The sequence below is a fragment of the Lemur catta genome, chromosome 21 (assembly GCF_020740605.2).
Source record: "Lemur catta isolate mLemCat1 chromosome 21, mLemCat1.pri, whole genome shotgun sequence".
NCBI lineage: Eukaryota > Metazoa > Chordata > Mammalia > Primates > Lemuridae > Lemur > Lemur catta.
In genome coordinates, this window is record NC_059148.1 from 31,833,298 (window position 1) to 31,857,713 (window position 24,416).

Sequence of the window (24,416 nt, forward strand, 5' to 3'; positions counted from 1 at the left end):
AGGTAGCCACTGTTAATATTTTAGTATAATTCTTTCAGGCATTTTTCCATGTTTGTGTGTGGGGTGTGTGTGGTTTGCTTTAATGCTTAGATTTCATGTAACCATTTTGTTTTCACATGCTGGAGAATAAGGTGTTGGAGTCACCTTGGGATAGTTGGTCGTTCATTCCATGAGCACTGCCGAGGGGCACCCGTGATGCACTGGGACGCCGTGGGGAGAGTGGCAGGCGGGCGAGGCCCTGTGGGCATCTCGCTGGGGAAGCCACACTCGGCCGCCAGCTGTCCCCCTGGGTCCTGGGCACAGGTTGAGCAGGGAGCCTCGGCCTCATGAGAAGCCTCCACACAGGCCGTGACGGGCTGGTTCCCAGAGCTGTGTCCCACCCCTGCCGCAGGGGCCCCCTGGCCAGTCACCGCCACCTTCTAGGCTGGGCCACGACCCCTCCTGCAACCACAAGTGCTCTTGTGCTGGTGCAGCAGGAGCCCATGGGTGGCGGGGCCTGGGGCACACGGCACAGCCCGTGTGTCCATGGCAGGAGGCAGGGCGTGGCCTTTTCGAGTGAGTGTGGCGCCCCCTGTACCTTATAGACGGGAGCTGATGGGGCACTTGTCCGGGTGTGGCTCAGGGCGCGGCTCTTGGTGCTTCTCTGTCTGCGTCTCAGCCACGCCCTCAGTGCTGAGCCGCTGCGCGTCAGGCTGCGCAGATCGTCCCAGGGGTACCCTTGCTGCCCCTCAGGGCAGGCAGAGGGTGGCACAGGCCACGTAGCACTTGGAAGGGCCTCAGCCTGGCTCCCGAGCAGCAGGTCTCCAGTTAGTGGGTCAGAAGGAGCAGGACGTGGCAAGACTGTGTTCTGAGAAGACCTCTGGCCACGGGTGGCAGTGGACTGGAGGGGCCAGAGCATGTGTGGGGGGAGCACCGGGCAGAAATGGGCCTCTGGCCGGGCGTGGCGGGGCCGAGTTCCTGCCGATGCCAGAGCTGCGCCCCGTGCATCCCTCAGCACCTGCTGCAATCTCTCTTGTCCAGAACGTGACAAATGTGCCGCGATGGCCACTGTGAAGGACAGTGGCTGTGGCTTGGCCGGAATGTCCTGAGCTGTCCTCGGACGCTCTTCTGAGCTCAGCTCCCAGCTGCCAGCGACACCTTGAGCTGGAGTCCCGGGGCTTCCACTCCAGTCCAAAGCCGGCTCCTCCTCCCAACTCCCTGTTTTTGTCCATGGCTTTCCCTTTTCTCAGCCACATGGCCTTGGGCCCTCAAAGTCACCCTTTTGCTGTGACCCTTTCACTGCCCCCCTCGGTGTAGGCCTATTCTGCCTTCTGTGCTGGTGACACGTGTGTCCTCGCTGGCCCTGCCACCCTGGCCCCTCCCCGTGGGCTCTGGCTGCAGCAGCCTCTGCACAGCTGCCTTCTCCAAAACAGTCTTCAGGATCAGCCCCTAGCCGAGCCCCATGCATCTCTCACGCACAAGCACGGCTGCTTAGCGGGTGGCTGTGCCCTTTGTCCTGTGCCCCCCACCGCCCCAAATGCTCCTGCTCTGCTCCCCGCACCCCTTCCCGCTGGCCCAGCCCCAGGCCCCGCGCAGCGCCCTGCAGCTGGGGTCTCTGTGACGTGTGGCTGTGAGCGCAGGGCTAAGGAAGAGTATTGCCGCGTGGGCTCAGGACGGGGGCTGTGCACGGGTGGGGTTGCGTGGCACTGCGTGCAGCTGGGCCAGGGGGCGGCCGGGGGACCTGTGAGCATCTGCAAGCGGCCTGGCCCGCAGCCTGCTTCAGGTTCCTGGAGTCGTCCTGTGGATCCTCTGGGCAAGCATCCAGCAGATGGGAAGTGGGAGCCACCGGTCCCCTCAGGCGGACGCACTCTTCGTGGGGTGGCTGGGACTTGTGGCTCTGTCCCCCCCGGTGGAGCTAGTCTGGGGTTCAGTGCGTGTCCTGAGCACCTCTCGCGATGAGCCCTCAGGGCTGGGTGTGCAGTCGCCCCTCTGGGGACCCTGCTTGCCTGCCGTCTCCTCCTGTGACACCCATGTCACGCCTGTGTCACAGTATTTTGTGCATGTGTTTTATTCTCCTAGTGAGTTATAAGCTCTTTTAGGGCCAAAACACACCTGCCTTGAATCCAACTGGCTGGACAAGAGTTTACTGCTGTGATTCAGGCAGAAAACAGGGTGCGCACTGGGGGCTCCGGGCTCAGGAGGGAGATGCCCCCAGGTCCTGAGAGCCCCTCTGGGAGCCGTGCACAGCGGGCGGGACACGCCCCGTCCGGGACCTCGTGCTGTGCATGTGCCTTCCCTCTGCAGACCAAGAGCAGCCGGCCGCTCCGCACCCACCAGATCTACGCGCAGGACGAAGGCGCCACACAGACGCAGCTGTACACGGGCCACTTTGAGGGCGTGGCTGTGATCGCGGGGAAGAGAAGCCCGCTGATTAAACCCCTGTAAGCAAGCGGGCGTGTTCCCTTTTGGTTATGTGAGCTCCTGCGTTTTGAGATGAACTCGAGTGTCCGTGTTCAAAACTGTTTTGTGGTTTTTAATCGCCATATTATCTCATGAGACTATATCAATGTCTCATTTTAAAATTGCTAAACATTTCTGATTTCCTGTGCAAGGGTTTGGTTCCTCTGTCGCTGGAGTGCTGCAGCGAGGCCTTTGATGGGGCGCAGGCAGTGGCCAGGGGCAGGAAGGGCTCTTTCCACCTGGGGTGTTTTGCTTTAAACCAGTGGTTCTCAAAGTGTGGTCTCAAGGTGCCCTCTCCCCTCCCGGGTGGTCTGCACAGGTGAGAACTCTCCTGCTGCTGCTGAGATGTGGTGCTTTCTGGCCCCTCCCTCTGAGGGTGCTGGACACGCGAGGATGTAGCAGGAAGGAAGACGTGTGCACTCGCCGTGGGAGCAGGAGAGCCTCACCCATGCAGATTCAGGGGCCACTGCCGAAAGTTTGGTGTGACATCAAAGAAGAATTGCCACAGCCACTTGAAAAGTCCATTAAAATGCTCCTGTTTCCAGCTACGTAGCTGTGGGACTCGCCTGTCTCCACACACTTCCTTCCACACGGCCAATCACACGGGCTGCAAACACCACTCTTGTCACTAACGGTTTTGGTTGGGAAATACAACATTGTTTCATTAAAAATGTGTTATTTATGTAACATGTAATGGATTTATTAATATTTTTAAATAAATTAATAAACCCGTTGAAGTTTCTCACCTTTTCCAATGGGTAGCATTGACAAATACACTGTATGGACAGATTCTTCTAGGAGTGTGAAGGGTCCTGAGACCACACGTCTGGGAACCGCTGCTTTAATCAAACCTGACACATGCAAATGTCTTTTAAACAATAAATTAGGAAGTGAATTTAGAGGATTCTTTGTAATGATTTCATTCTGTCTGATCATTTAACATTAGATTGAATTGTAAATATTTTGTTTATACTTGGAAACTTTTTTGGCTATTCATCCTTTGAATATATTTCTTAGAAAGTCTTGAATTCTCTGGCCTGGAGAGCTGGGTTTCAGTTTTTATGAAAACCTCAGCATTTCTTGGGCATCATAAGCGTTTACCTGGGAGACATTGGTGCTCAAACAGAACACTGGGCTGGGCGGCCCGCGGCTCTGGGACTGAGTTCTGGGGATGTTTCTTAGAGTGAGTCTTTGGAACGTGTCCACATGTAGTCCTGCAAGGTTGGGGGACCCCTGGCTGGGAGCCCGGGTGACAGAGTAGAGAGGACGGCGTCTTCAGAGCGCAGAACATGGGGACGCCAGGTGAGCAGTCCTCACAACGTTGGCAGCAAAGAACGCACTGTGCTTGATTGTAGGCTCGGCATGAACCCTTTCCAGAAGAACCCCAAGCATGCGTCCGTGCTGGCGGACAGGTGGGAGTCGGAAGCCTCACCCTCCTCCCTCGCGGGGAAGGTGCCTCCGTGAGGTGCTAACCTCGTGGTGCCTCCTGTTTTCAGCGGGATCAGCTACGATAAGCCTCTGCACCCGATCCAAGTCGCCTCCCTGCGTGCAGAGCGCGTCGCCAAGGAGAAGAAGGTAGCGCGGTTGGCACACGGTCGGCACGCGCCCCTCGTCCTGAACCCGCAGCCTGCGACAGGCGCCCGTGGCGGCACTGCAGTCCAGTGTGATGCCCCCGGTGCCGACTTGATTTGTGATAACTTATCTACGTGGTTTAACCTAATTCTACAGGAACACGGACTGTGACCTTGAGGAAAATGTTCCAATAATTTCTATGCAAAAGTGTGATTTTCTTCTAGGCTTTAGCTGAACAGCAGAGAGCCCAGCCACAGCCAGGGGTGCCGCAGCCACAACAGCCACAGCCGCCACAGCACCAGCAAGCCACTGTCCCGCCACAGCCAGGCCAGGCTGGGCCACAAGTACAGACCCAGGGAGGCCAGCAGCCTTCTGGAGTGGGGCAGCCCACGGCCACCACCGCGAGCAGCACGGCTGTCCCGGTGAGTCCTCCTGCCCCTGCCGGAGCTCGACGTAGGCCATGTGCTGGCACACACAGTGGCCACCCTCAGACCTGCTTCCTAGCACACAGGGACCAGGACACAGAAAAGGACAGGCTACGTCCTGCGCAAACTGTGCTCAGGGCCTCGGTGTGAGTGTGGGAGCGTGAGCGTGTGTGTGTGAGCATGTTAGTCTGTGTGAGCGTGTTAGTGTGAGAGTGCAAATGGGAGGGAGTGTGCGTGCGGGCAGGGAGGCAGCCTGTCCGTCCCATGGAACAACAGGCGTGACCTGACACTCCCGCCACCCAGCACCCTGTCCCATGCCCCGTGGTGACCGTGGGACCCTAACTAGCACTGCTACGGGCATGGTACCAACCCACTTTAAACGAAATGTCCAAGCAACTCTGGACAGAGAACAAAACATTGTGAAATTCTGACGGGCATTGTGCTTGCAGTTTTATTACTGGGGAGCAAACCGAGATGACGTCCTTACTTAAGCACATGCCACTTTCAGGAAGAGTTGATCCCCTGGTTAGTGAACCCAGGACGGGGAGTTGCACATTTTGTGTCCATCTGCCCTGGCGCTCCCTGTCCTGACTGCCAGCCCCAGGCCTGCCGTCAGCCGCGCTCGGGACACTCGCCCTGGGCAGGGCGCCGGGCCTGCGGCTCACCCTGCCCGCCCTTCGCCCTGCCCTCCTGCCTGCTCTCCTGTCTGCTCTGCCCGGCACCTTCGTCCTTCCGTGCTGGCCGCTGGAGGAGGCCTTCGCAGGTGGCCAGAGGCCGGGCCTCCCTCTGCCCTGCAGTTGATCACGTTCCCCGTCATCCTTCCAAGCCTCAGCTCCGAACCACCTCCCGGAAGTTGCCCCCAGCCAGATGCCTGTCACAGCCCTAGAGCCGTGGGCTCCATGTACTCACGGAGACGTTTGGTTAATCCTCGTCCCCCCTGTAGACGTCAGGACCTACAAGGGAGGGGGCTTCCGTGTGCCCCAGTGCCAGCACACAGTAGGCGCTTGATAAGCACGGAACAAATGAATGAAAACAAATGAATGAATGAATGAACAGATGGGGGCTGTGTCTGACCCATCACTGATCCCCTGCCGTCCTGCAGCCTCCTGGGCTGCAGGTGGCACCAGGGAAATGTGAGATGTGTCAGATTAGAAGCACAGATGACAGAATGACGGCTCTGTGCTGTTTATGACGTGACGTTAACTGTCTCTCGAACAGGCTGGAGCTGTCAAAGCTGCGGGGACAGGAGCGGGCACCCAGACCGGTAATGTGCTGGGACACAGCTTTTGTGGCCGGGAAGAGACAGACTCCCAACCTCACGGCCACCCTGGTTTCTGTTCCCTTCTCAGCCGCCGTGAGCGGAAACGTCGTGAGCGTGGCCCCCGGAGCCTCCGCTGCCCCGTTCCCGCCTCTGAGCAAGCGCTTGGCCTCTCCGGGGTTGCCGGGGACACTGCCTGTAAGTGGCCAGGAGGCCCCTCCCCTCCCCAGTGACACCTGCAGTTGGGGCCACGGTGGGGTCCTCATGAGCTGCATATCCACTGGGCTCCTCCATGCAGGCAAAAGACTTTTTAAAAGATAAATGTTTGATTTCCGCTCGTAACTCTCGAAAGCAAAACTCACCCCCACCTTCTTTTGTCTTAAAGGCCTCAGGGGGTGCGGCCTCTGCCCAGCCCCGAACAGGTGGCTCCCCAGCCGGGCCCTCGAGCGAGCTGGCCTCCGCCCCGGGTTTGCGCGCTGTCACTTCCGGCACAACGTCGGCCGTGGGCACTGCCAGCCTGGCCCCAGCGCAGACCTCGACCAGGGCCTTAGTGACCCAGGGGACTCCAGGTGACAATCAGGTGGTGTTCTTGCATAGCGGGTACAGAGGCCAGATTGAGATAGTCCCTAAAGTTGTGGACACCCCCGGCACCGTGTGCACAGGCTGCCTGTCCGTGCTTGTGTCAGCCACGTGGCCCTGTCACACAGGGACCAGGCACCTGGGCCGCGTCATCTCGGGCGCAGCCGCAGCTGCTGGCAGAGGGCGCTTTGCCTCGTGGGGTTTGCTGAAGCAGCGTGCGTGTGCAGGGGCGCCTTCGCAGGGCAGTGGGGGCCTTTCCCCTTCTGTGCTGAGTCTTGGACTTCACCCCTAGGTCATGTACAAAAATAACTTGTATAGCTCTTTCAGAAAGGACAGGGATTTAACCAACTTTATTTATTTTTGTTGCCACATCTGCTAGAATAATGTATTACAGGAATTCAGAAAATAACTTTTTTTCTCCTTAGCAAAATCTCTTTCACTTTGGACTAATATTTCTTACAGATGCCAATTTAATTATTTGAAACCCTGTCTCTGATAACTCAAACTTTAAGCCCAACTTTGTTGAAGGAACTTTGTAGCATCTTCTAGAATTTTCCCTGTAAACTAGTGAATTTACTTACCCATGAAGCGATATTGGAGGGATTTCAAGCCTGTGTCTCGGTGTCTGTCTGTCCCCCTGTCTCCCTCCTCGCCAGTCGCAGCGGGGGCAGCGGCACAACCGCCCAGCAAGACCCTCGGCGCCGCCCACCTCCAGCTGCTCCGGCGGCAGCAGCAGCAAGCAGCTCCGACGCAAGCTCTGCACGGCCAGGGCCAGACTCCAGCGCCGTCTCCAGCCCCGATAAAAGCTGTAGGAAAACTGTCCCAGGTCAGGACAACAAACTGTGACATCACATAAATGGCACTGGTAAAAACCCATGAAAGTTATCCTGGCTGTTTTAGAAACCTTCATAATCCTGTGTCACATGGGCCGAGATGACCCTCAGGTAGCAGACGGTGTGATTTCTCTCGTCACACCACGTCCTTGCCAAGCAGCTGCTACGAGACTTGAGCTGGCACTTGGCTTCCTGGGTACCCCCTGCTGCCACACGAGACTGTGCCGGGCACCGTCTGCTGTGCCCACCTGAGATTCTGCAGGGCTACCGTCTGCTGTGCCCCCTGAGGTTGTGCGGGGCTACCGTCTGCTGTGACCACCTGAGGTTGTGCGGGGCTACCGTCTGCTGTGCCCCCTGAGGTTGTGCGGGGCTACCGTCTGCTGTGCCCCCTGAGGTTGTGTGGGGCTACCGTCTGCTGTGCCCCCTGAGGTTGTGCGGGGCTACCGTGTGCTGTGCCCCCTGAGGTTGTGCGGGGCTACCGTCTGCTGTGCCCCCTGAGGTTGTGCGGGGCTACCGTCTGCTGTGTCCCCTGAGGTTGTGCGGGGCTACCGTCTGCTGTGTCCACCTGAGGTTGTGCGGGGCTACCGTGTGCTGTGCCCCCTGAGGTTGTGCGGGGCTACCGTCTGCTGTGCCCCCTGAGGTTGTGCGGGGCTACCGTCTGCTGTGCCCCGAGGTTGTGCGGGGCTACCGTCTGCTGTGCCCCCTGAGGTTGTGCGGGGCTACCGTCTGCTGTGCCCCCTGAGGTTGTGCGGGGCTACCGTCTGCTGTGCCCCCTGAGGTTGTGCGGGGCTACCGTCTGCTGTGCCCCCTGAGGTTGTGCGGGGCTACCGTCTGCTGTGCCCCCTGAGGTTGTGCGGGGCTACCGTCTGCTGTGCCCCCTGAGGTTGTGCGGGGCTACCGTGTGCTGTGTCCACCTGAGGTTGTGCTCGGCTTGGCACCGTCCTCTCTCCCCCTACTGGCCAGATGCTGTTACCAGAACTTGTGTTTGGTTTTGAAGCCGGAGCATGTGGCGTGTCACTCCTGGTTTCAGGCTGTGCTCTGAAGAATGTGACAGAGGCTGCTGCAGGTTTGGGACCCACTTAAACCACACTGGCTCTGCCTTCATTTGTCTCCTATGTTAAGCTTTGCATACAATTTTGATACAAAACAGAGCATTTCTAGATGAAACATGCTTTTTAAAACCATTTTCTGAGCCTAATACAAATGAATCATGTTATTTAGTAGTAAGATTTCATTTTTTATCATGAATTTTAAGCTGACGTCAGTTTGTTTTTATTTGTATAGTTGTTGTCAGAATTATGCTAACATTGAAAGAACTGGTCAAGTGTAGCCACCCACTCAACCCCTACCCCCCGTCCTTACACCCACCCCCGCAGCCCTCCACCCCCATCCATTTCAATCACCTGCTCAGGATGGGGGCTGCCACGTGCCCCGGCACTGGGAGTCCCCGTGGGCAGCAGGAGGAAGCACAGGGAAGGTGCTCTGGGCTCAGAGAAAGGTATGTCTGGCCCTTGGAAAATAGAAGTGGTGAGAACTGAGTCTTCGGGGCGAATAGTATTCTGGATGGTTCTAGGGAGGAGGGAAGGTGGAGCAGTGGGACGAGTGCACACAGGGTGACAGGAGACAGCACGTGCAGCCGGGGCAGGACTCATCACCCAGGGAGGATGGCAGGCGCCCTCCCCAGATCCGCGTCCCCTCCACACAGGCTTCCTGAGGCTGGCGCCGCGGAGAGCCTGTGCGGGAGGGCGCTGTGGAGGCCCCTTCAGCAGGACGGCGGCTGCACCCGCCTGCGCCTTCCAGGTGGAGGGGCCGGTGGGTCCAGGGCGCCCAGGTGCAGGCTCCGGATGTGCCCGTCAGAGGGCATTACTGAGACTCTCGTGGCTCCTGAAACAAGCCCATCATAAGGGCTTCTGAAACATCTGGTTGACGTCTGTGTCTGATTAGATGTATACATATATTTTTCTAGAGATAGGGTCTCACTCTGTCGCCCAGCCTGGACTGTCATGGCGTCATCACAGGTCACCGCAGCCTCAAACTCCTGGGCTCAGTCGACCCTCCTGCCTCAGCCTCCTGAGTAGCCTGGACTGTAGGCATGGGCCACCACGCCTGGATAATTTTTAAATGCTTTTGTAGAGATGGGAGTCTCACTATGTTGCCCAGGCTGGTCTTGAACTCCTGGCCTTAAGTGATCCTCCAGCATCAGCCTCCCAAAGTGCTGGGATTACAGCGTGAGCCACCGCACAGCCAAATGTTTGTCTTTGACAGTCTTTTTAAAAGCATGAATGAAGAAGACATAAACTCCTGGATTTGTGTAAATGCCTCTGCCAACTAAGGAGGGAAATGGGTGTTGTCTGTATCTTCAGGAGCAGTTGATCAGACTCCAGAAGCAGAAACTGCAGCAGCCCCCGCCGCCCCCCCCACCACAGGCCCCGCCAGGACCCCCACAGCCAACAGCACAGGCGCAAGTGCAGCCCCCACAGCCGCAGAACCCCCAGCTCACCACGGTCGCGGCCCCGCGGCCCGGAGCCCTGCTCTCGGGCACCACCGTGGCCAACCTGCAGGTGACCCGGCTCGTAAGTTCTCCTGCATCATGGGTTTTGGTATTGGAGGCGGTTTGATGGTTCTAATCACTAAGGAAGCATCACATCATGTGACACTGCAGAGCTCACGTGTCCTTGTTTCTTGTTACTCAGACTCGAGTGTCCGCCTCCCAGCTGCAAGGCCAGGGACAGATGTCAGTGCCAGCATCGCCGACGGCCCAGCTTGGTCTGGCCAAGCCCCCGGTGGTCTCCGTCCCGGCCGCCGTGGTGTCTTCAGCCGGGGTCACAGCACTTCCCGTCAATATGACGGGGATTAGCGTCGCGATAGGGCAGACCCAGAAAGCGGCAGGTACTTGGCTGCGCCTGACTCAGGAGACTGGAAACAGCTCCCCCCGTAGAACCCCGTTCCTCCTCTGCCCCCCCCCGCCCCCCACCGAAGCAGGTGGCATGGAGCCTGCTGCCCCCTAAGCCAGAGGCGCCTGTTGCGTCACGGGGGACGCCATGTGCGCATGTGTCTCTCCAGGGCTGCACGTGTTTCCTGCACGCGGGGTCCTTGCCGGGCTCTTTACTTTCTGAGCAGACCAGCAGCCTGTAGGGGTGCGACACGCCCGGCCATTCAGGCTCGGGGCTGTCTCACGTGTCCACCTTCCGTCCCTTTCCTGTCACCGCAGGACAGACCATGGTAGCGCAGCCTCTGCACGTACAGCAGCTCCTGAAACTCAAACAGCAGCAGCAGCAGAAAGCGGCGCAGCTCCCAGCAGCCCCGGGCCCCGCCGCGCAGCAGCAGGTGAGCGAGCCGCGTCTGCTCTGCCTCCCGGGGTCCACAGGGCCAGGCCTGTCCCCATGCCGACGGGGCAGCTGTGTGAGCAGCACTGAGGGGCACGTGGCTCGGGCGCCAGAGAAAGCGGCCCAGCAGCTCCTGCGTGTGCTCACTCTCGAGGGGACGGCGGCTTTTGAAATGGAGACAAGTACGGGAAGTGAGAGAAAGGTCGGATTTTGCTTTTTCCATATAGTATAATTTTAAAAAATATATTTAAACTGATTTCTATGAAAAGTGACTCTGACAAGGACTCCTGTTCTGGCTAATATGACGATTAGAGACCCTGAAAACATTATTCAACAACACATCTAAAAATGCCAGATTTAAAAAACCGCAGGTGAAATGAACAAAACCCTGGATGAACCTGCAGGACAAGGAGCCCGGGAGCCACTTTCCTGTCAGCACCGCAGAGCCACCAGGTGGCGCCGCTGACACCCTTTCCCGTCATTCCTGCTAAGGGCAGTCTCCCACGTGGAGCTCCTCAGGGTTAGGACCCCTGAGCCCGAGGAGGCCGGCTCAGGGTTTGCACCCCCAGGTGGGGGTCTGGGGGAGCCGCTCACCCCATGCCGGGGCCCCCAGAAGACCCTCCCGTGGCAGCCCCTGCACACCTGGGCTTTTCTGGGGACAGGATGTGGTGCTGCCCCCCCGAGCAGGAGCGTTGAAGGGACAAGGGCACGCACGGCCGGCCGTGAGGACGCCTTGGGGGACTGTGCAGGTGCTTTCAGGGGGCCCAGGCTGACCTCTCTGTGCCTCAGAGCTGACGGCCAGGCTGGGGCCGAGGTGTCCACCACGGAAGGCCGATTAGCCGGCCCGGAGATGTCAGACCAAGGGCAGTAGCGATGCCGGTCAGGGCAGGAGGTTTGCAGAGAGCTGGGGACGTGGGCCAGCCGCCTGCCCTGGCTTTGTGACCAGTCAGGGGCAGCCTAGAGGCGCCATCTCAGGTCCAGGGTCCTTGGCTGTCTGAGCACCTTTGCTACCTGCACGGCTGTTTCCTCCCCTTCCCCAGCCCAGACACAGACTGTTCTTTTGAACGGCCTGAGAGGCCAGCCCGGTGCCCTGCTTCTCCCACTCATGTTCATCCCTGGGGGCTCGGCTGTTCCCCCGCTCCTGCGGTCTCGGCTTGCAAAGCCGTGTGCCCAGCGAGGTCATGCCTCCCTCTGTTGTCGGGCATCAGGTGTGGCCAGTGTTGCCGGCTGTGCCTGTGCCGGGCTGCATGCCATCCCCAGAGACTCGCTCGGCTGCCCGACGGGACAGGGACGGAGGCAGCTCCTCCTACCGGCTGTGACCAGGGTTTCTCTCACCGGGACTGTGTTGGGTGAAGCCTGGCTGAGTCCATCTTGCGGACTGCCCCAGAGTTTGCTTCTACCTGGGAACGCCGGCCAGGCTGAAGGGAAGCAGGTGACCATTCAACGGGCCGGACTGGCCCTGCCCTCAAGTTCCTTGAAGGGCAAACTTGAGGTTTGAGCTGCGACTGAGCTTGGAATCTCTCGGGTCCTGGAACAGGCCCTGCCGGCACACACCTGCTGGCCCCTGGGGGCTCTGCGTCTGCACCCCCCTTTTACAAGGCCCATCTTCTTGTTTCACAGACAAATGCCCACCAAGTCGCTATTCAGACCCAGCAGCAGACCAGCCAACAGCCAAAAGTGACATACACGCCTCAGCCCAGCCTAAAGACCCCGTTTCTGACGTCCCCTGTGTCTCAGGCTCCCAAGGCCCCAGCGACCCAGCAAGTGCAGGGCCAGATGCAGGTAGGGCCACTGTCCTTGCCTCACAGCGGGTGGCAGACACATCTGCATCCTGCTGTCCTTGTCTACTTGTGACCCCCCTTCCCTCAGAAGCAGGGAGGGAAGGTGGTGCCTCAGGGCAAAGGCTTCTCTGCTTTGCGCTTCGTGCAGGTGGCCAAGACCCCTCCAGCGGCTCAGAAGCAAACGCCTGCGGCAAACCTCCAGCAGGTGAGCTGTACGTAAGACGTGAGGCCAGCGCCATGTGCCTCACACCCCTCGACTGCACCTCCCTGCGCAGCACCCTCCCTTGCGCCTGGCAAACTTCTTTCTATCCACACCCCAACCCTCTCAAGGCTGCTGGGAGGGCTCCTGCCCGAGCACTGCTGCGGAGCCCCCCATGCACTCTGGCCGCCGCTGCCCACTGTGTTGTGGTTGGGCCTCTGGGACGTGCTGGTCAGGCCAGGGCCCGCGGTGCCATCATCTGTACGCAATAATTGGCCATCTGATTTTGTGCTCTGCTGGCATTTATTTGTAAACAGCCAGATATTCAGCCGTATGTCTTTAGTCAAGGGCCAGCCTGTTCCCAGGCACCACTCTGCACTGTAAAGAGAAAGGCCAGCCCAGGGCATGGCACCCTGGTTTTCAACCATCCTCACAGCTCGGTGAGTCCATCTGCCTCTGCTTTTCTCTGACAATTAGTGATGAGCATCTTTTACTGTTTTGGTGTTGTTGCTATCTATGTTTTTTGGAGACAGGGTCTCGCTCTGTCATCCAGGCTGGAGTACGGTGGCAAGATCATAGCTCCCCACAGCCTCACACTCCTGGGCCGAGTGATCCTCCTGAGTAACGGGGAGTATAGGTGCCACCACCACGTCCAGCTAATTTTTTTTTTTTATCTTTTGTAGAGAGGGGTCTCCAACTCCTGGCATCTAGCGATCCTCCCACCTGGGCCTCCCAAAGTGCTGGGATCACAGGCGTGAGCCCCCGTACCTGGACTTTTACCTTTTTATAATCAAATCACTTTGCTGAGACGTTGAGTCTCCTACTGGGCAATTTATCCCTTTACAGTGTGCAGTTCAGTGGTTTTCAGTAGAACGTGCACGGTTGTGACCGTCCCCAGGTTAGACCATTTCCACCATCGCCAGAAGGAACTGCATCCTCCGGGCCAGTCACCCCCCAGCCCTGGGGACCGGCCTGCTCTGGACACTCCGTATAAATGGAGTCACAAAGCTGTGGCCTTTGGGGCTGGCTCCCACGCAGTGTGGTGGGTTCAAGGGTCACCCACGTAGCCCGGGTTGTGCCTCGCTCAGTCTAATTGTGTGGGTTCCGCATGTTTGCTACCCGTCCTTCAGCTCGTGGACAGGGGGATGCTTCTACTTTTATTTACAGTGACCAGTGCTATGACGTGTGTTCAAGTCCTTGTGTGGACACGTGTTCCTTTGTCTCGGGTGTGCACCCAGGAGTGGAACTGCCGGGTCCCGGGTAACGCTGTGGAACCCACTGAGGAGCTTCAAACTGTCGTCCACGGTGGCCCCATCTGTCTTTTGGGTCATCCTGGGGGCATGAGGGGCATGTCCCTGCCGAGCAAGGCAGAGCATCTTGGCGTAAGCAGTGCTGAGCTGGGGGCAGGAATGTGCGTGGCTCAAACACAGCAGAGGCTTAGATTTTCCTGAACAGGTGTTTCTCAGGTTGCCCTCGGCCCTTTGGACAATTCCCATAGACCTGAAGGGCTGATTTTCTGATGATTCTTGCCAGTTGGGGGTGTCTTGCTGGGGAGTCCGGGAAGCCTCGTGCTGCCCTTTCTGCAAGCCGGTTCTCACAAACAGAGTTTTGGTAATTCCAGGTGCGTTGCTTTCCCATAAACCAGAGAAAATGGACATACTGGGAAGCAGGAGTGACGCAGAGGCCGCGTCCCCACTCTCCCGATGGCCTTTAGCCCCGCGAGGGCTGTCCTTACTCAGGAAAGTGAAAGCAGCGTGTCAGCCTGTTTCAACACTAACCACCTACTTGTCACCTCTCAAACATGCAGGTCCAGGCGCAGCCGCAAGCGACGCATCAGACCACGGCTGGCCAACAGCAAGTGCTTCCCACAGCAGCTCCGGTGGCTCCGCCTAAGTTACTGCAGCAGCAGGTCCTGACGAATGTCTCAGCCCAGATGCCAGCCCCAGGGGCGCCAAACCCTGGGGAGGCCCAGAGCCAGCAGCCCAGAGCCCAGACGCAGGCCCCTCCGTGAGGCTCAGGCCCCAGCACACCCTGCTGCCCCTGGGGGGGCTGAGGTAGGGGGTGCGGGCCCCAGAGCTGGCCTTGTGGCTTCGCTGGGACTTCGGCTCCCCAGCCTGGGCTCCTGCTTCAGCCGCACGTTCAAGGTGGGCTGTGTGCACCTCGCACAAAACAGAAACCCCTTTTGTATGAGAATATTGTGTTTCTATCCCCCCAAAGTTTGTACTTGTTTAGTTTGTGTACTTTTCCTGTCCCCATTTCCTTGTGCCCTCGTGACCTGTACTTGTTCTCCTGCGTTTCCTCTGCCTGCAGCCGGGAGATGACGAGCACAGGTACTCCAGGCCGCTCTCAATGGCCAGAGTGTGCATTTTCATGTTATTTTACTGCACAGAAAGAATCACAATTCATTCCTGTTTTTTATAAAATTTTCAGAACACACCTGCTCACAGTGATCAAGGCTTCTAACATACTTTCCGTTATATTTGTGATGAAAACTTCTGTTAGGAGTTTACCCTGAGGTAGTGGCTACTCAAAGTAAAGTGTTGTTGCCTACACAGCCGGCTCCTGTGGTCTGTGCCACCTGTAACGATGGCAACGCCTACCTGGGTTGATGACACACGCCTGCAAAGGGTGTTCCGGCGTCTCTCGGTGTCAGCTCAGGAAGCCAGACTGGGTCTGGCACAGCCGCCACCCACACACCAGGGAGGGACTCAGGGAAGATGGTGACCGTGCTCCTCACGTCGCTGCAGGCTCAGCTCAAGGCCAACCCCCGTCCCTGCGGGGCAGGGTGCGCACTTTCACCAGTGTTGATCTCAGGCCCGGCTTAAAGGCAACAAGCCCTGAAGTCTCAGGCCTGGGCCGAGGTCCCGAGCATCTCCCGAGGTCCGAGCTTCCAGAACGTGCCCCAGGCCTGAGCTGACTTCCAGGCTGCCGGCAGGACGGAGAGGACATGTCCGTGCTGTGCACTCAGAAGCCCTGAAGAATTCCCGTCTTTCCTCACGTACATCCACTGCTTCGGGTTCTTGTGGAAGGAGGGTGAAGGCAGCAATGGTCCCACGTCGGTCCCTCCAGCCTAGGCCACCTTCTGCTTCCGCTCTTCCTGTGGGAGGACGGAGGGCTCAGCGTCTTCCCCTCGCCAGCCTCACGCGCCCCCGCCCCCACCCCAGAGCTTGAGGATGAGCCGAGCCTGTCCCCACCCCTTACTCCCTCCACCCCGCGCGTCCTGACAACAACCTCTGCACACCCCCGAGTCACGAGACCACCGGAGCCGCACAGCCTCACCTTGACCGTCCTCTCCAGCTGGGACAAGGCCTCCTCGTAGCGAGGGACCAGCGGCTGCAGCAGCTCACTGGGGAGCTCGTGCCGCTCCAGCACGGGCACCCCGCCTTCGGTCAGCATCTGGAGGAACCTCCGCTCCTGGGGGGAAGCCCACGTGTGGGAAGGGGTCCCAGGCAGCCCCGTGGCACCCAGGCAGCAGGGGCCCCGCCAAGACCCTCTCAGCCTCACCTGCACCTTGAGGAGCAGCGTGAAGGCCTGTCCGGCATTCCCAGCTCGGGCCGTTCTCCCAACCCTGAAACCAAGCATGGCTGTCACCAGACAGAGCCTCCGACCTTCAGGGGCCCGAGGGGGGCTTCTCTCCAGGCCAGCCCCACCCAGAGCCCCGTGTGAGGGTCCCGCACACGGCCCTCACCGGTGCACGTAGGTCCTCAGGTACTGGGGGGCGTCGTAGTTGACCACCAGCTCCACGGCCTGCACGTCGATGCCGCGGGCAGTGGCATCTGTGCTGATGAGGCTGTGGGGGACACAGCGCTGTGGGCCACCCGCACCAGGGCAGGGACACCCACGCCGGCACCCGTCCCCGCGGGGGTGGCTCTGGGCCCCTCTGGGAACAGGCTGTGGGGTGCTAGGGCACAGGAGGCCCATGTCCTGAGGGAAGGGCCTGCAGACGGCCCCAGCGGACGCCTGGCCTGAGCCCCCTTCAGAGCCCCGGCCCGGCCCAGGCACTCACAGTTGGATCTTCCCCTGTTCAAACTGCTTCAGGATCGTCCTCCTCTGGCCAGGCCCGTAGCGGGAGGAGAATTCGGCCGCGTTCACACCCCCGAACGCTTGCACCAGCAGGAAGAGCCTGGGCAGAAACACGGCTGCAGCCCAGTGGCGCCGGGGCCAGACCCAGCCAGCCGAGCCCCGGCCCTCACCTGTGCGAGTTCTCCCGGGAGTTGGTGAAGCAGAGGACCCTGGAGAAGCCCATCCTGAGGACCAGATGCAGCACGAGTAGCGGCTTGGTGCTGAGGCTGCAGGGCACGTAGTGGTGCTGCGGGAGACGCGGGGGTTGGCGGGACCCCAGGCGCCCGGGGACCACCCTGCCCGGCACGCACCCCACTCACCGTGAGCCCCGTGGGGAAGGCGTACTTCCCTCCCACGTCCCCATCAGCGGCGTCGGGGCCCCTGTGTGCCACACCCGTGGAGAAAAGCCGGGGCTGGTGGAGGCCCAGCTGCTGCAGCTTTTCGGGGTTCTGTGTCAGAGTTGCTGAGAAAAGCAGCTTCTGCAGGGGCATCTGAGGGCAGCAGGTGCTAGGACAGAGGGGAGTGGGGAGCGCTGGAAGGAGCCGCCTGCAGCCCTGAGCTCCCGGGACGGGCTTCCCCACGGCTGCCCGGTGCAGAGGAGCCCGCACCAGCCAGGCTGGGGTGGCCGACGCATACATGGTCCTAAGTGATAGAACTCACTCCCGCCTCCTCTCAGGGCAGGGGGACAGGAGAGGGGCGGAGCAGTCTCTGCCCAGGGGCAGCAGCTCCTGAGCTCAATGCTGGGTACCTGGCGGCCGTCTCGGCCTGCACCTGCCTCCTCTGGAGCAGGGCGCAGGGCTCCCTGGGGCCCGTGGTCTGGAAGGCGGCCGCCACCACCCGCGGCAGCCAGGACTGGTGCATGCTGTCGATCATCCGGTCAGCCTCGTCCACGACCTGGGGGCAGGAAGCCCGGCGGTGGGTGGTGGGGAGGCTCCGGCCAAGCTCAGCCCCTCTTCACTCCCAGCCCAGGCTCCGGGACGGGCACCTACCAGGAAGCGGAGCTGCTGGAGGCTGAATCCCGGCGTCTGGTCGATGTGGTCCACCAGGCGGCCAGGGGTGGCCACCACGATGTCGGCCAGGCAGCGGTAGCCATCCGCTCTAGAAACCGGTGTGGTTCAACAAAAAGGTCTCCCCGGGGCCTTCCGACAGCGAGACGCTACCCTGCCCTGCCTCCCCCGGCACCGACCCCACCCCCAACGCTGGGAACCCGGCAGTCGGCAGTGTGGCCAGCTGCTCACTGGATCCCGGCCACTAAAACACAGTGGCTGCTCCGCTCCGGCTGCGGGAGCCGCAGTGCACCCGAGGGCTCGAGCAGGGACCCTCCCCGAGAGCCCACTGCCCAGCGGATCCTACGTCTTTTGGACGAGGCTCTCCTGCTCCTTGGCCAGCGTCTTCTGTCCTGTAACCAGGGCGACTCGCAGAGGCGTGGCGTCTGTGTAGATGTTGAACACTCTGCTCACCTGGAGAAAGGAGTCTGTCACTGGCCTGCGGACATCTGTTGCCCCTCCCTGCAGAGAGGACTCCAGCCTAGTCTGGGTCACCGGGGGCCCAGCACACGCATGCCCAGCGTGGCAGCTGAGGCCACAGTGCTAACCTCCAGCGTGGGCTTCACCTACCTGCTGGGCCAGCTCCTTGGTGGGCAACACGACCAGGGCGCGGATGTGGCACACGATTCGCCGCAGCAGGGCCTGCAGGGGGGCTGCCTGTGTCAGCAACGCCGGCTCCCCGCCCACCAAGCCCCTGCTGCGGGAGTGAGGACCCTGACACGCACCTGTACCACGGGGATGACGAAGGCCAGCGTCTTCCCGCTGCCCGTCGGGGCAGAAACACAGAGGTCGCTGGGCCGGTAGCCACCTCTGCCCACCAGAAACCCGCCGGCTGCGCTCTCCAGGAGGGCGGGAATCACAGCGGCCTGGACTGGACGAGGAAGGGCCAGAGACGAGTCCCGCCTGTGCCAGGATCAGTGACTTTCCTGGCTGTGACCTGTGGCTACGTGGCTGCAGGCCTGGGGACCCCTCCCTTGAGTATGGCACCAGGGCCCAAGGACGCCAGACGGAGCAGGGGCTCCCCAACTGTGGCGTTCCCAGCCCCGCCTGAGGATGCTCTAGGAGGTGCCCCCCGCCCCTGCCCGCCACCTGCCCGGCCTGGGGCACCTGGGAAATAGGAGGAGACGCCCTGTGCCCGCAGCTGCTTCTGCAGGTCAGGGTGGACCTCGGGGATGTCCTCGATGGGAACGAGGCCTTCAGTGATGTCCTTCCTGACACGGCTCGGTTCAGCCAGCCACGCCGGCAGAAAAGGCTGGACCTGCACGATGGAGTGAGAGAGACCAGGTGGATGCGCCAGGCCCTCTGGGCAGGAGGAGCGGAGCTCACGGAAGCCAAACCCGAGCTGAAGCCGCGAAGCCTCCTGACGAGTCTCCAGCTCCTCCTCGACCCCCACAACCCACCTTCCACTCGGCCTTCAGAGAAGCTGAAAGACACACAGCAGCAGGTGCCGCTTGCTGGGCAAAGCCACGTGGTGGCCTCCCAGGGCACCTGCAGTGGTGCCAACACCTCACCGCACCCGAGGCCCTCTGTGATCCAGCACTCGCCTGCCCAGCCACACCTGCCGGTCCTGAGGCACTGAGCTCACGCCCGCCTCGCGGACTGTGCCCGGCTCTGCCCCGCCCAGCATACAACCCCCCAGGTGGTAACCCCCTGGCTCCTTCCTCTCTGCAGCCTGGCTCAGAGAAAGCGTCCACACGCCCCTCACAGGAACCACCCTCCCCAGGTCTCTCTACCCAAACACACACCCCAGGGAAAGAGCCTGGTGCCATGCCCTGTGCTGCCCGCGAGATCGAAGCGCAGAGCAGGCGCTCCTTGAACGCACACAAAGTCAGCGCCGGTGAGAGAAGAGGACGGGACAGAGCGAGTTTGACAGCTGGAGTTGGAAACGCAGCGTCTGTACAGGAGCCAGAAATTGTCAGGCTTGTTCCAGGTGGGAACCCGAAAAGCGTGCACAGGACACAACGTGGTTAACACAAAACTTAGCCTTGTAAAACAGCAGCCGCAGGAGTCCGGGGAGTCCCCGACTTTGTGGATCTGACGGGCAGCTGCAGCCGGTATTGCTCCCCTCCCTGACGGAGACTAAGTTCATCCCTCCCCAGCCCTGCTGATACAGACGACGCCAGGGCAGAAGGTGGACGTGACGGGGGCGGGGCCTCAGGAGTTGGTCATTTGCAAAACAATTTATCACAAGCAGCTGTTCTGGCCCACTCACTCCCCCTGAAAAACCCAAGGCTCTTCCCTTTTCTCTCCTGGACGCTTTTTCGCCACCCATCTGCACCCAGATGCCCAAAATAAACAGCATTTTGCTACACATGAGGCTTCGTGTCTTTCTTGGCTCCGGACCCAACATTTGGTGCCGACACCCAGGAGGGCACACCGGGTGGCCGCACCCTCCGGGTCCCTGGCAGGCAGGGCCTGCAACTCGGGACGCAGCAGGCAGCAGCAGCTCACCCTGGGCTAACTGCCAGCTGGTCCCGAGTCCCTGGGTCATGGGTAAGGTTCCACCCTCTCTGACTCTCTCTGGTCCTGGCCTGTGGGCAGAGCGCTCTAGCTCGGCTGAGGGAAGGTAATTGTCCACCTAGACCCTCCTGAACCAAGCTGAGACGCTGAACCGGGACTCAGATCTTCCTTGCCGACCCCCCAGATCCACACCCCGAGATACCCTGTTCCTGGTGAGCGGGAGCTCACAAGCTGGTTCTCGTTCCCGACCTCTCGCTCTTGTTTCTCGACTCATCTCGACTCACAAGTCCGGCCGGGAGCCGGAGGGCTCTGGGCCCCTGGGGCCCTCACTGGACATAGGAACACCTGTCCCAACTCATTCCTCGCCCTCACTCACTCCCCTGCCAGTCCCTTGTCCTAGGGACACCTAGAATTGAACAGAATCGGCCTCGTATGACCCCTCCTCTTTCCAGGAACATGGGAAAATTTCAGCTGACTCCTCCTGTCAAAACACTAGGTCTCACTGCAATTTCTGCCACCGCAATAGCAAATGGTCCGAGATTCCCCTTGTCCAAGCCTTTTTCACCCTCCACTCTCACTCCGCACGCGCTGTAACCGGCTCAAACCTTCCTGCGACACTCGAGGCCTCCCCCCCCTTTCTCTGGACCAGCGTGAACCCTCAGATCCGCCCTCCCTGTGCAGGTCTCTCCCTCAGCCTCACCCTCAGCCTGCTCCCGGCCCTCGTCCCAGCCCCCCTACTGCCTGCTCTCATTCTGCTCAAGTCCCGGGGCTGGGGTGGAAGACGTCATGCGGGTACCTGTCCCTTTTATTTAACTCAGTCTCATGAGCTGACCTGGCAAGTGGGAACTGGAACTTTACGCCTCAATATGCATTTTATCTCCCAGTCCGAGTCTGACAGCAGGTGCAAGCTCCAAAAAATTAGGCAAAGGCCTCAAACCCCACAAAAAGATCTCCCAATCCTGGCCTTCAGGGTCTTTAATAACCAAGATGGGGAGGGGTGAAGGAAGGAGGGTGGGACTGACAGCAACCCCTGAAACAGAGAAAAGCTTTTCAAATCCTGGCTGCCCCGCAAACGAGTTTCTCCAGAGAGTCACTCAAAACGGTCCCGGGCAAGTAGACAAGGCCACACCCTTCTACGGGAACTGAGACTCCACTTCGACTCTCGATACGTAGAGTAAAATGTCCCAGGTTATGGGCTCCGCCAGGACCCCTCTGACAAAAGGGCACTGGAGAAGCGGGTGTCCTCTTCCTAAAATGGGGAGATCACACCTGCATTCCGGAACTGGCTGCCCCTCCCTGGACGGACACCCTCCTACCCACGGACCCTCTGAAACTTCAGTCCGACAGGCACGCCAGGCTTCGGCACAGACTGCACTTGGACACACCGGGATGGCCGGGCCTTAGGTGACCGTCTGGCACAGATGAGAACACTGGAGCCATGCCCTCTGCTCTTCCTGAATTCTCAGGCCTCTGTTTCCCTCTCCTGTCCCCATCATCAGAGTAAAAGGTAAAATACAACCCCCCTGTGCATTCCACAGCTTCTGGTCCGCTGGGAGATAAAGTATTCGCCCGGCCTTTTGTACTCCCAGTTACCCCACTGGGAAAAGAGCTTATGGCTTCCTCCCTCAGACTTACAGAAAAAACTGAACTGCAACTTTACGCGCAACTTTTCCTTGGTGTGCTCTGAGCTTTCAAACCATAGAACTTTCTGCCTTGTTTCACCTAAAATTGTCTACTTCTACGTCTGTATGTTTACATGTCCATGTATCACGTGTACACAATCTTTCACTACCAAAACACGTAAAAGAGCTCTGATTAATTAAAGAAAAGTAAGCGCTTACATCAAATTTTATTAAGAACATTGAAAGAACTCAAACACCTTTTACTTCTGCTGACCTCGGTAAACTTTGATGAATGAGTTTTAAAAGTGTTATTAAAGTTTAAATGTTTATAAAGTTGTAAAAACTGATTTCAGAACATAAAAATGAGCAAGTTCAATTTGGTTCCCTACTTTTTCTCCACCACCCCCACCCGGCACCTACCTGCCAGCAATAAAACTCACTGGACGGCTTCTTAAAAGGACCGCAACACTTACAGCCCAAAGACTAAATTGTACTCAAAGATTTCCCAGAACAAACTGGGCCTCCTGCAACCTTTTAAATAATTCTCTCAGTGCTTCTACCACTACAGCTAAGCTTCTGGAAATCCCGTCCGAGAGTCATCTCAGGACTCAAAGTTACAGGCCTTCCAGAACCTGCTTCCACCCCTGGCGAGCGCCCTGAAAGTCCAGCCCATCATGGATACCAGGCTCCAATAACATGCTGTGGTACACGTGACTTCTCATCCTGCTTTTTGCCTCCTCTTTATGGTTCTTGTGTCACTCTGTGAATGCCGCACAGCCCAGCTTACACACCAGGCCCGGCAGTCCCTTGCCCACACTGGACACCCTAATAATAACCCTGCTTTCCACTGCCCCACCATGGACGCTCTGTGACATCTCTATCTGCTCACAGTCCAAGAAACCTCTCCACCTTCTCAAACTATGAGCTCTTCTCACCATGCGTGATCCTAAACTCTTAACTGACGCCCCTAGTGGCTCTACTTTCAACTCTCATTTTCAAACCCTACACTCTCCACCATCTAGTAAAACTCAGGCCCTGTTTCTCTCCAGTAAACCCCATCCTGCCTCTATTCTAACTTCAAGACCGTCGTTTTCAATCCCCTCCCTTTTAATAAATGAACTCCATAGAAAGATCTCTACACCCCTCCTCAGCTCAAAGAAGCTACAGAAGATCTCTGTCCATTTCCCCAACCTCTGAGTTCATTTTATATAAAAATTTAATTTTAACAACAAAAAGGGTGCATGTTAGAATGGCCTTAAATCTCCCAATTTTCTCATGACAGCTAAAAATCAATTCTGAGTTCTCCCTACTCTGTGTTGTCTCTCTCCCAAACTAGCAGGCGAGCTGCTGGGACTCTGTTTTCACAAACACCTAAAACAGCCCAGGACAGAAATGTAAATCTTTCTCTTTACGTTTCCCCAGCTTTTAGAATGTTTTACAGCCTCCAGGTGTTCCTGAAAAGCTACCAGACAGACTGCAGGGGATTAAAGTCCAGGCCTTTGTTTCCTGCCCAAAACCAAATCGCAGGGACAAAGATCACATCCCCTGCAGTGGGCCTGACTGCGTTTCAAAGCTGACCAAATCTCTAGGAACAGAAAAAACAAAAGCAGTCAGAAAGACAACAATGCCTACTTCCCTCTAATTTTTAATTTTTGCTCTTTTCCCACACCTTACTCTTCCTTTTCTCATATGTATACAACAAAAAAAGAAGAATATTAGGTTTATTCCAAGTGGGAACCCAAAAAGTATGTATAGAACAGAACGTGGTTAATGCAAACCTTATGCTTGCAGAACAATAGCCACAGGAGTCTGGGGAGTCCCCGGACTTTGTAGACCAGACAGCTGCCGCCAGCGTTCCTTCCCCCGTCCCTCCCTAGCTCTCCTGATACGGACGACGCCAGAGCTGAAGGATGGACCTCAGGAGTTGGTTATTTGCAAAATAATTTAGTACAAGCACCTGTTCTGGTCCACTCACTCCCCCCGAAAAACCCAAGGCTCTCCCCTTTTCTCTCCTGGACGCTTTTTCGCCTCCACCCATCTGCACCCAAATGCCCAAAATAAACAGCATTTTGCTACACGTGAGACTTCGTGTGTCTCTCTCGGCTCCGGACCTAACAGAAATCACTCAGCCCGCGAGACGCTCGCTCGACGCACGCTCTCCTCCCCGCCCGAGCCCCCCGCGCCCGCCGCCACGCGAGCAGCTCACCTTCGACGTCTTCCTCCTCCCGAAGCCCCCCAGCACCAGGGCGGGGGCCGCGGGCTCGGCCACCTCCTCCGCGGGCCGTCCGTCCGGGGCCGCCTCGGCGCGCCCGCCGCGCTCCCCCGGCGCCTCCTCGCTGCTCCCTGCGCGCAAACACGGGCCGGGTCGAGGCGTCAGTCCCCCGGCGCCGGCGCTCCGGAGGGGAGCCCGGCCCGCCCGCGTCCGCCCCGGCCCACCCGCGTCCGCGTGCTCGCCATCCGCCCTCCGCCGCTTCCCCCGCGGCGCCTCGGGGCTCCCGCGCCGCCGCCTCCGGGGCCGCCGCCGCCGCCTGCCCGACGCCTCGGAGGGCGCGTCCGCCTCGGAGGGCGCGGGCTCCCGCTGCTGCCGCTCGCGGGCCCGGCTCTGCAGCCGCTCGAGCAGCGCGCGGGCCCGGTCGCCCGCCGCGGTCTCCTCCGCCGCTGCCGCCGCCTCGGGGCCCGGGTACCGCGCGACGTGGAACAGCGCCATGGCCAGCCGCGCACGCCGCTCCGCCTCGCGGGCTGGGATGACGTCGGCGGCGCGCGGCGGTGACGTCACGGGCTGCGCGCGCGGAGATGGCGACAGCGGCGCTCTGC

The 24,416-nt window shown here is 59.2% G+C and overlaps 2 protein-coding genes across 2 annotated transcripts in view; one reads left to right on the forward strand and one right to left on the reverse strand.

Moving 5' to 3' along the window:
- LOC123625990 (E1A-binding protein p400-like) overlaps positions 1–14,964 on the forward strand; it is an 81,556-nt gene extending 66,592 nt beyond the window's left edge. Inside the window, exons 42-56 of the mRNA XM_045534730.1 lie at positions 2,284–2,420; positions 3,795–3,851; positions 3,936–4,178; positions 4,256–4,433; positions 5,655–5,700; positions 5,786–5,892; positions 6,080–6,263; positions 6,930–7,099; positions 9,470–9,679; positions 9,800–9,995; positions 10,318–10,433; positions 12,053–12,214; positions 12,362–12,418; positions 14,220–14,378; positions 14,412–14,964. Of these exons, the coding sequence (XP_045390686.1) occupies positions 2,284–2,420; positions 3,795–3,851; positions 3,936–4,178; positions 4,256–4,433; positions 5,655–5,700; positions 5,786–5,892; positions 6,080–6,263; positions 6,930–7,099; positions 9,470–9,679; positions 9,800–9,995; positions 10,318–10,433; positions 12,053–12,214; positions 12,362–12,418; positions 14,220–14,378; positions 14,412–14,423 (2,034 nt within the window). The 3' untranslated portion in view covers positions 14,424–14,964. The remainder of the gene's footprint in view (positions 1–2,283; positions 2,421–3,794; positions 3,852–3,935; positions 4,179–4,255; positions 4,434–5,654; positions 5,701–5,785; positions 5,893–6,079; positions 6,264–6,929; positions 7,100–9,469; positions 9,680–9,799; positions 9,996–10,317; positions 10,434–12,052; positions 12,215–12,361; positions 12,419–14,219; positions 14,379–14,411) is intronic.
- On the reverse strand, positions 14,808–24,309 carry DDX51 (DEAD-box helicase 51). The gene is made up of 14 exons (XM_045534074.1): positions 23,809–24,309; positions 18,628–18,778; positions 18,246–18,391; positions 18,091–18,162; positions 17,828–17,934; positions 17,464–17,572; positions 17,223–17,368; positions 16,795–16,981; positions 16,606–16,721; positions 16,419–16,535; positions 16,101–16,202; positions 15,917–15,980; positions 15,692–15,826; positions 14,808–15,509 (listed from the first exon to the last, which is right to left on the reverse strand). Exons 1-14 carry the CDS (start codon positions 24,307–24,309, stop codon positions 15,483–15,485), a joined length of 1,980 nt encoding a protein of 659 aa, XP_045390030.1. The 3' UTR covers positions 14,808–15,482.
- Between the last annotated feature and the right edge of the window lie 107 nt (positions 24,310–24,416).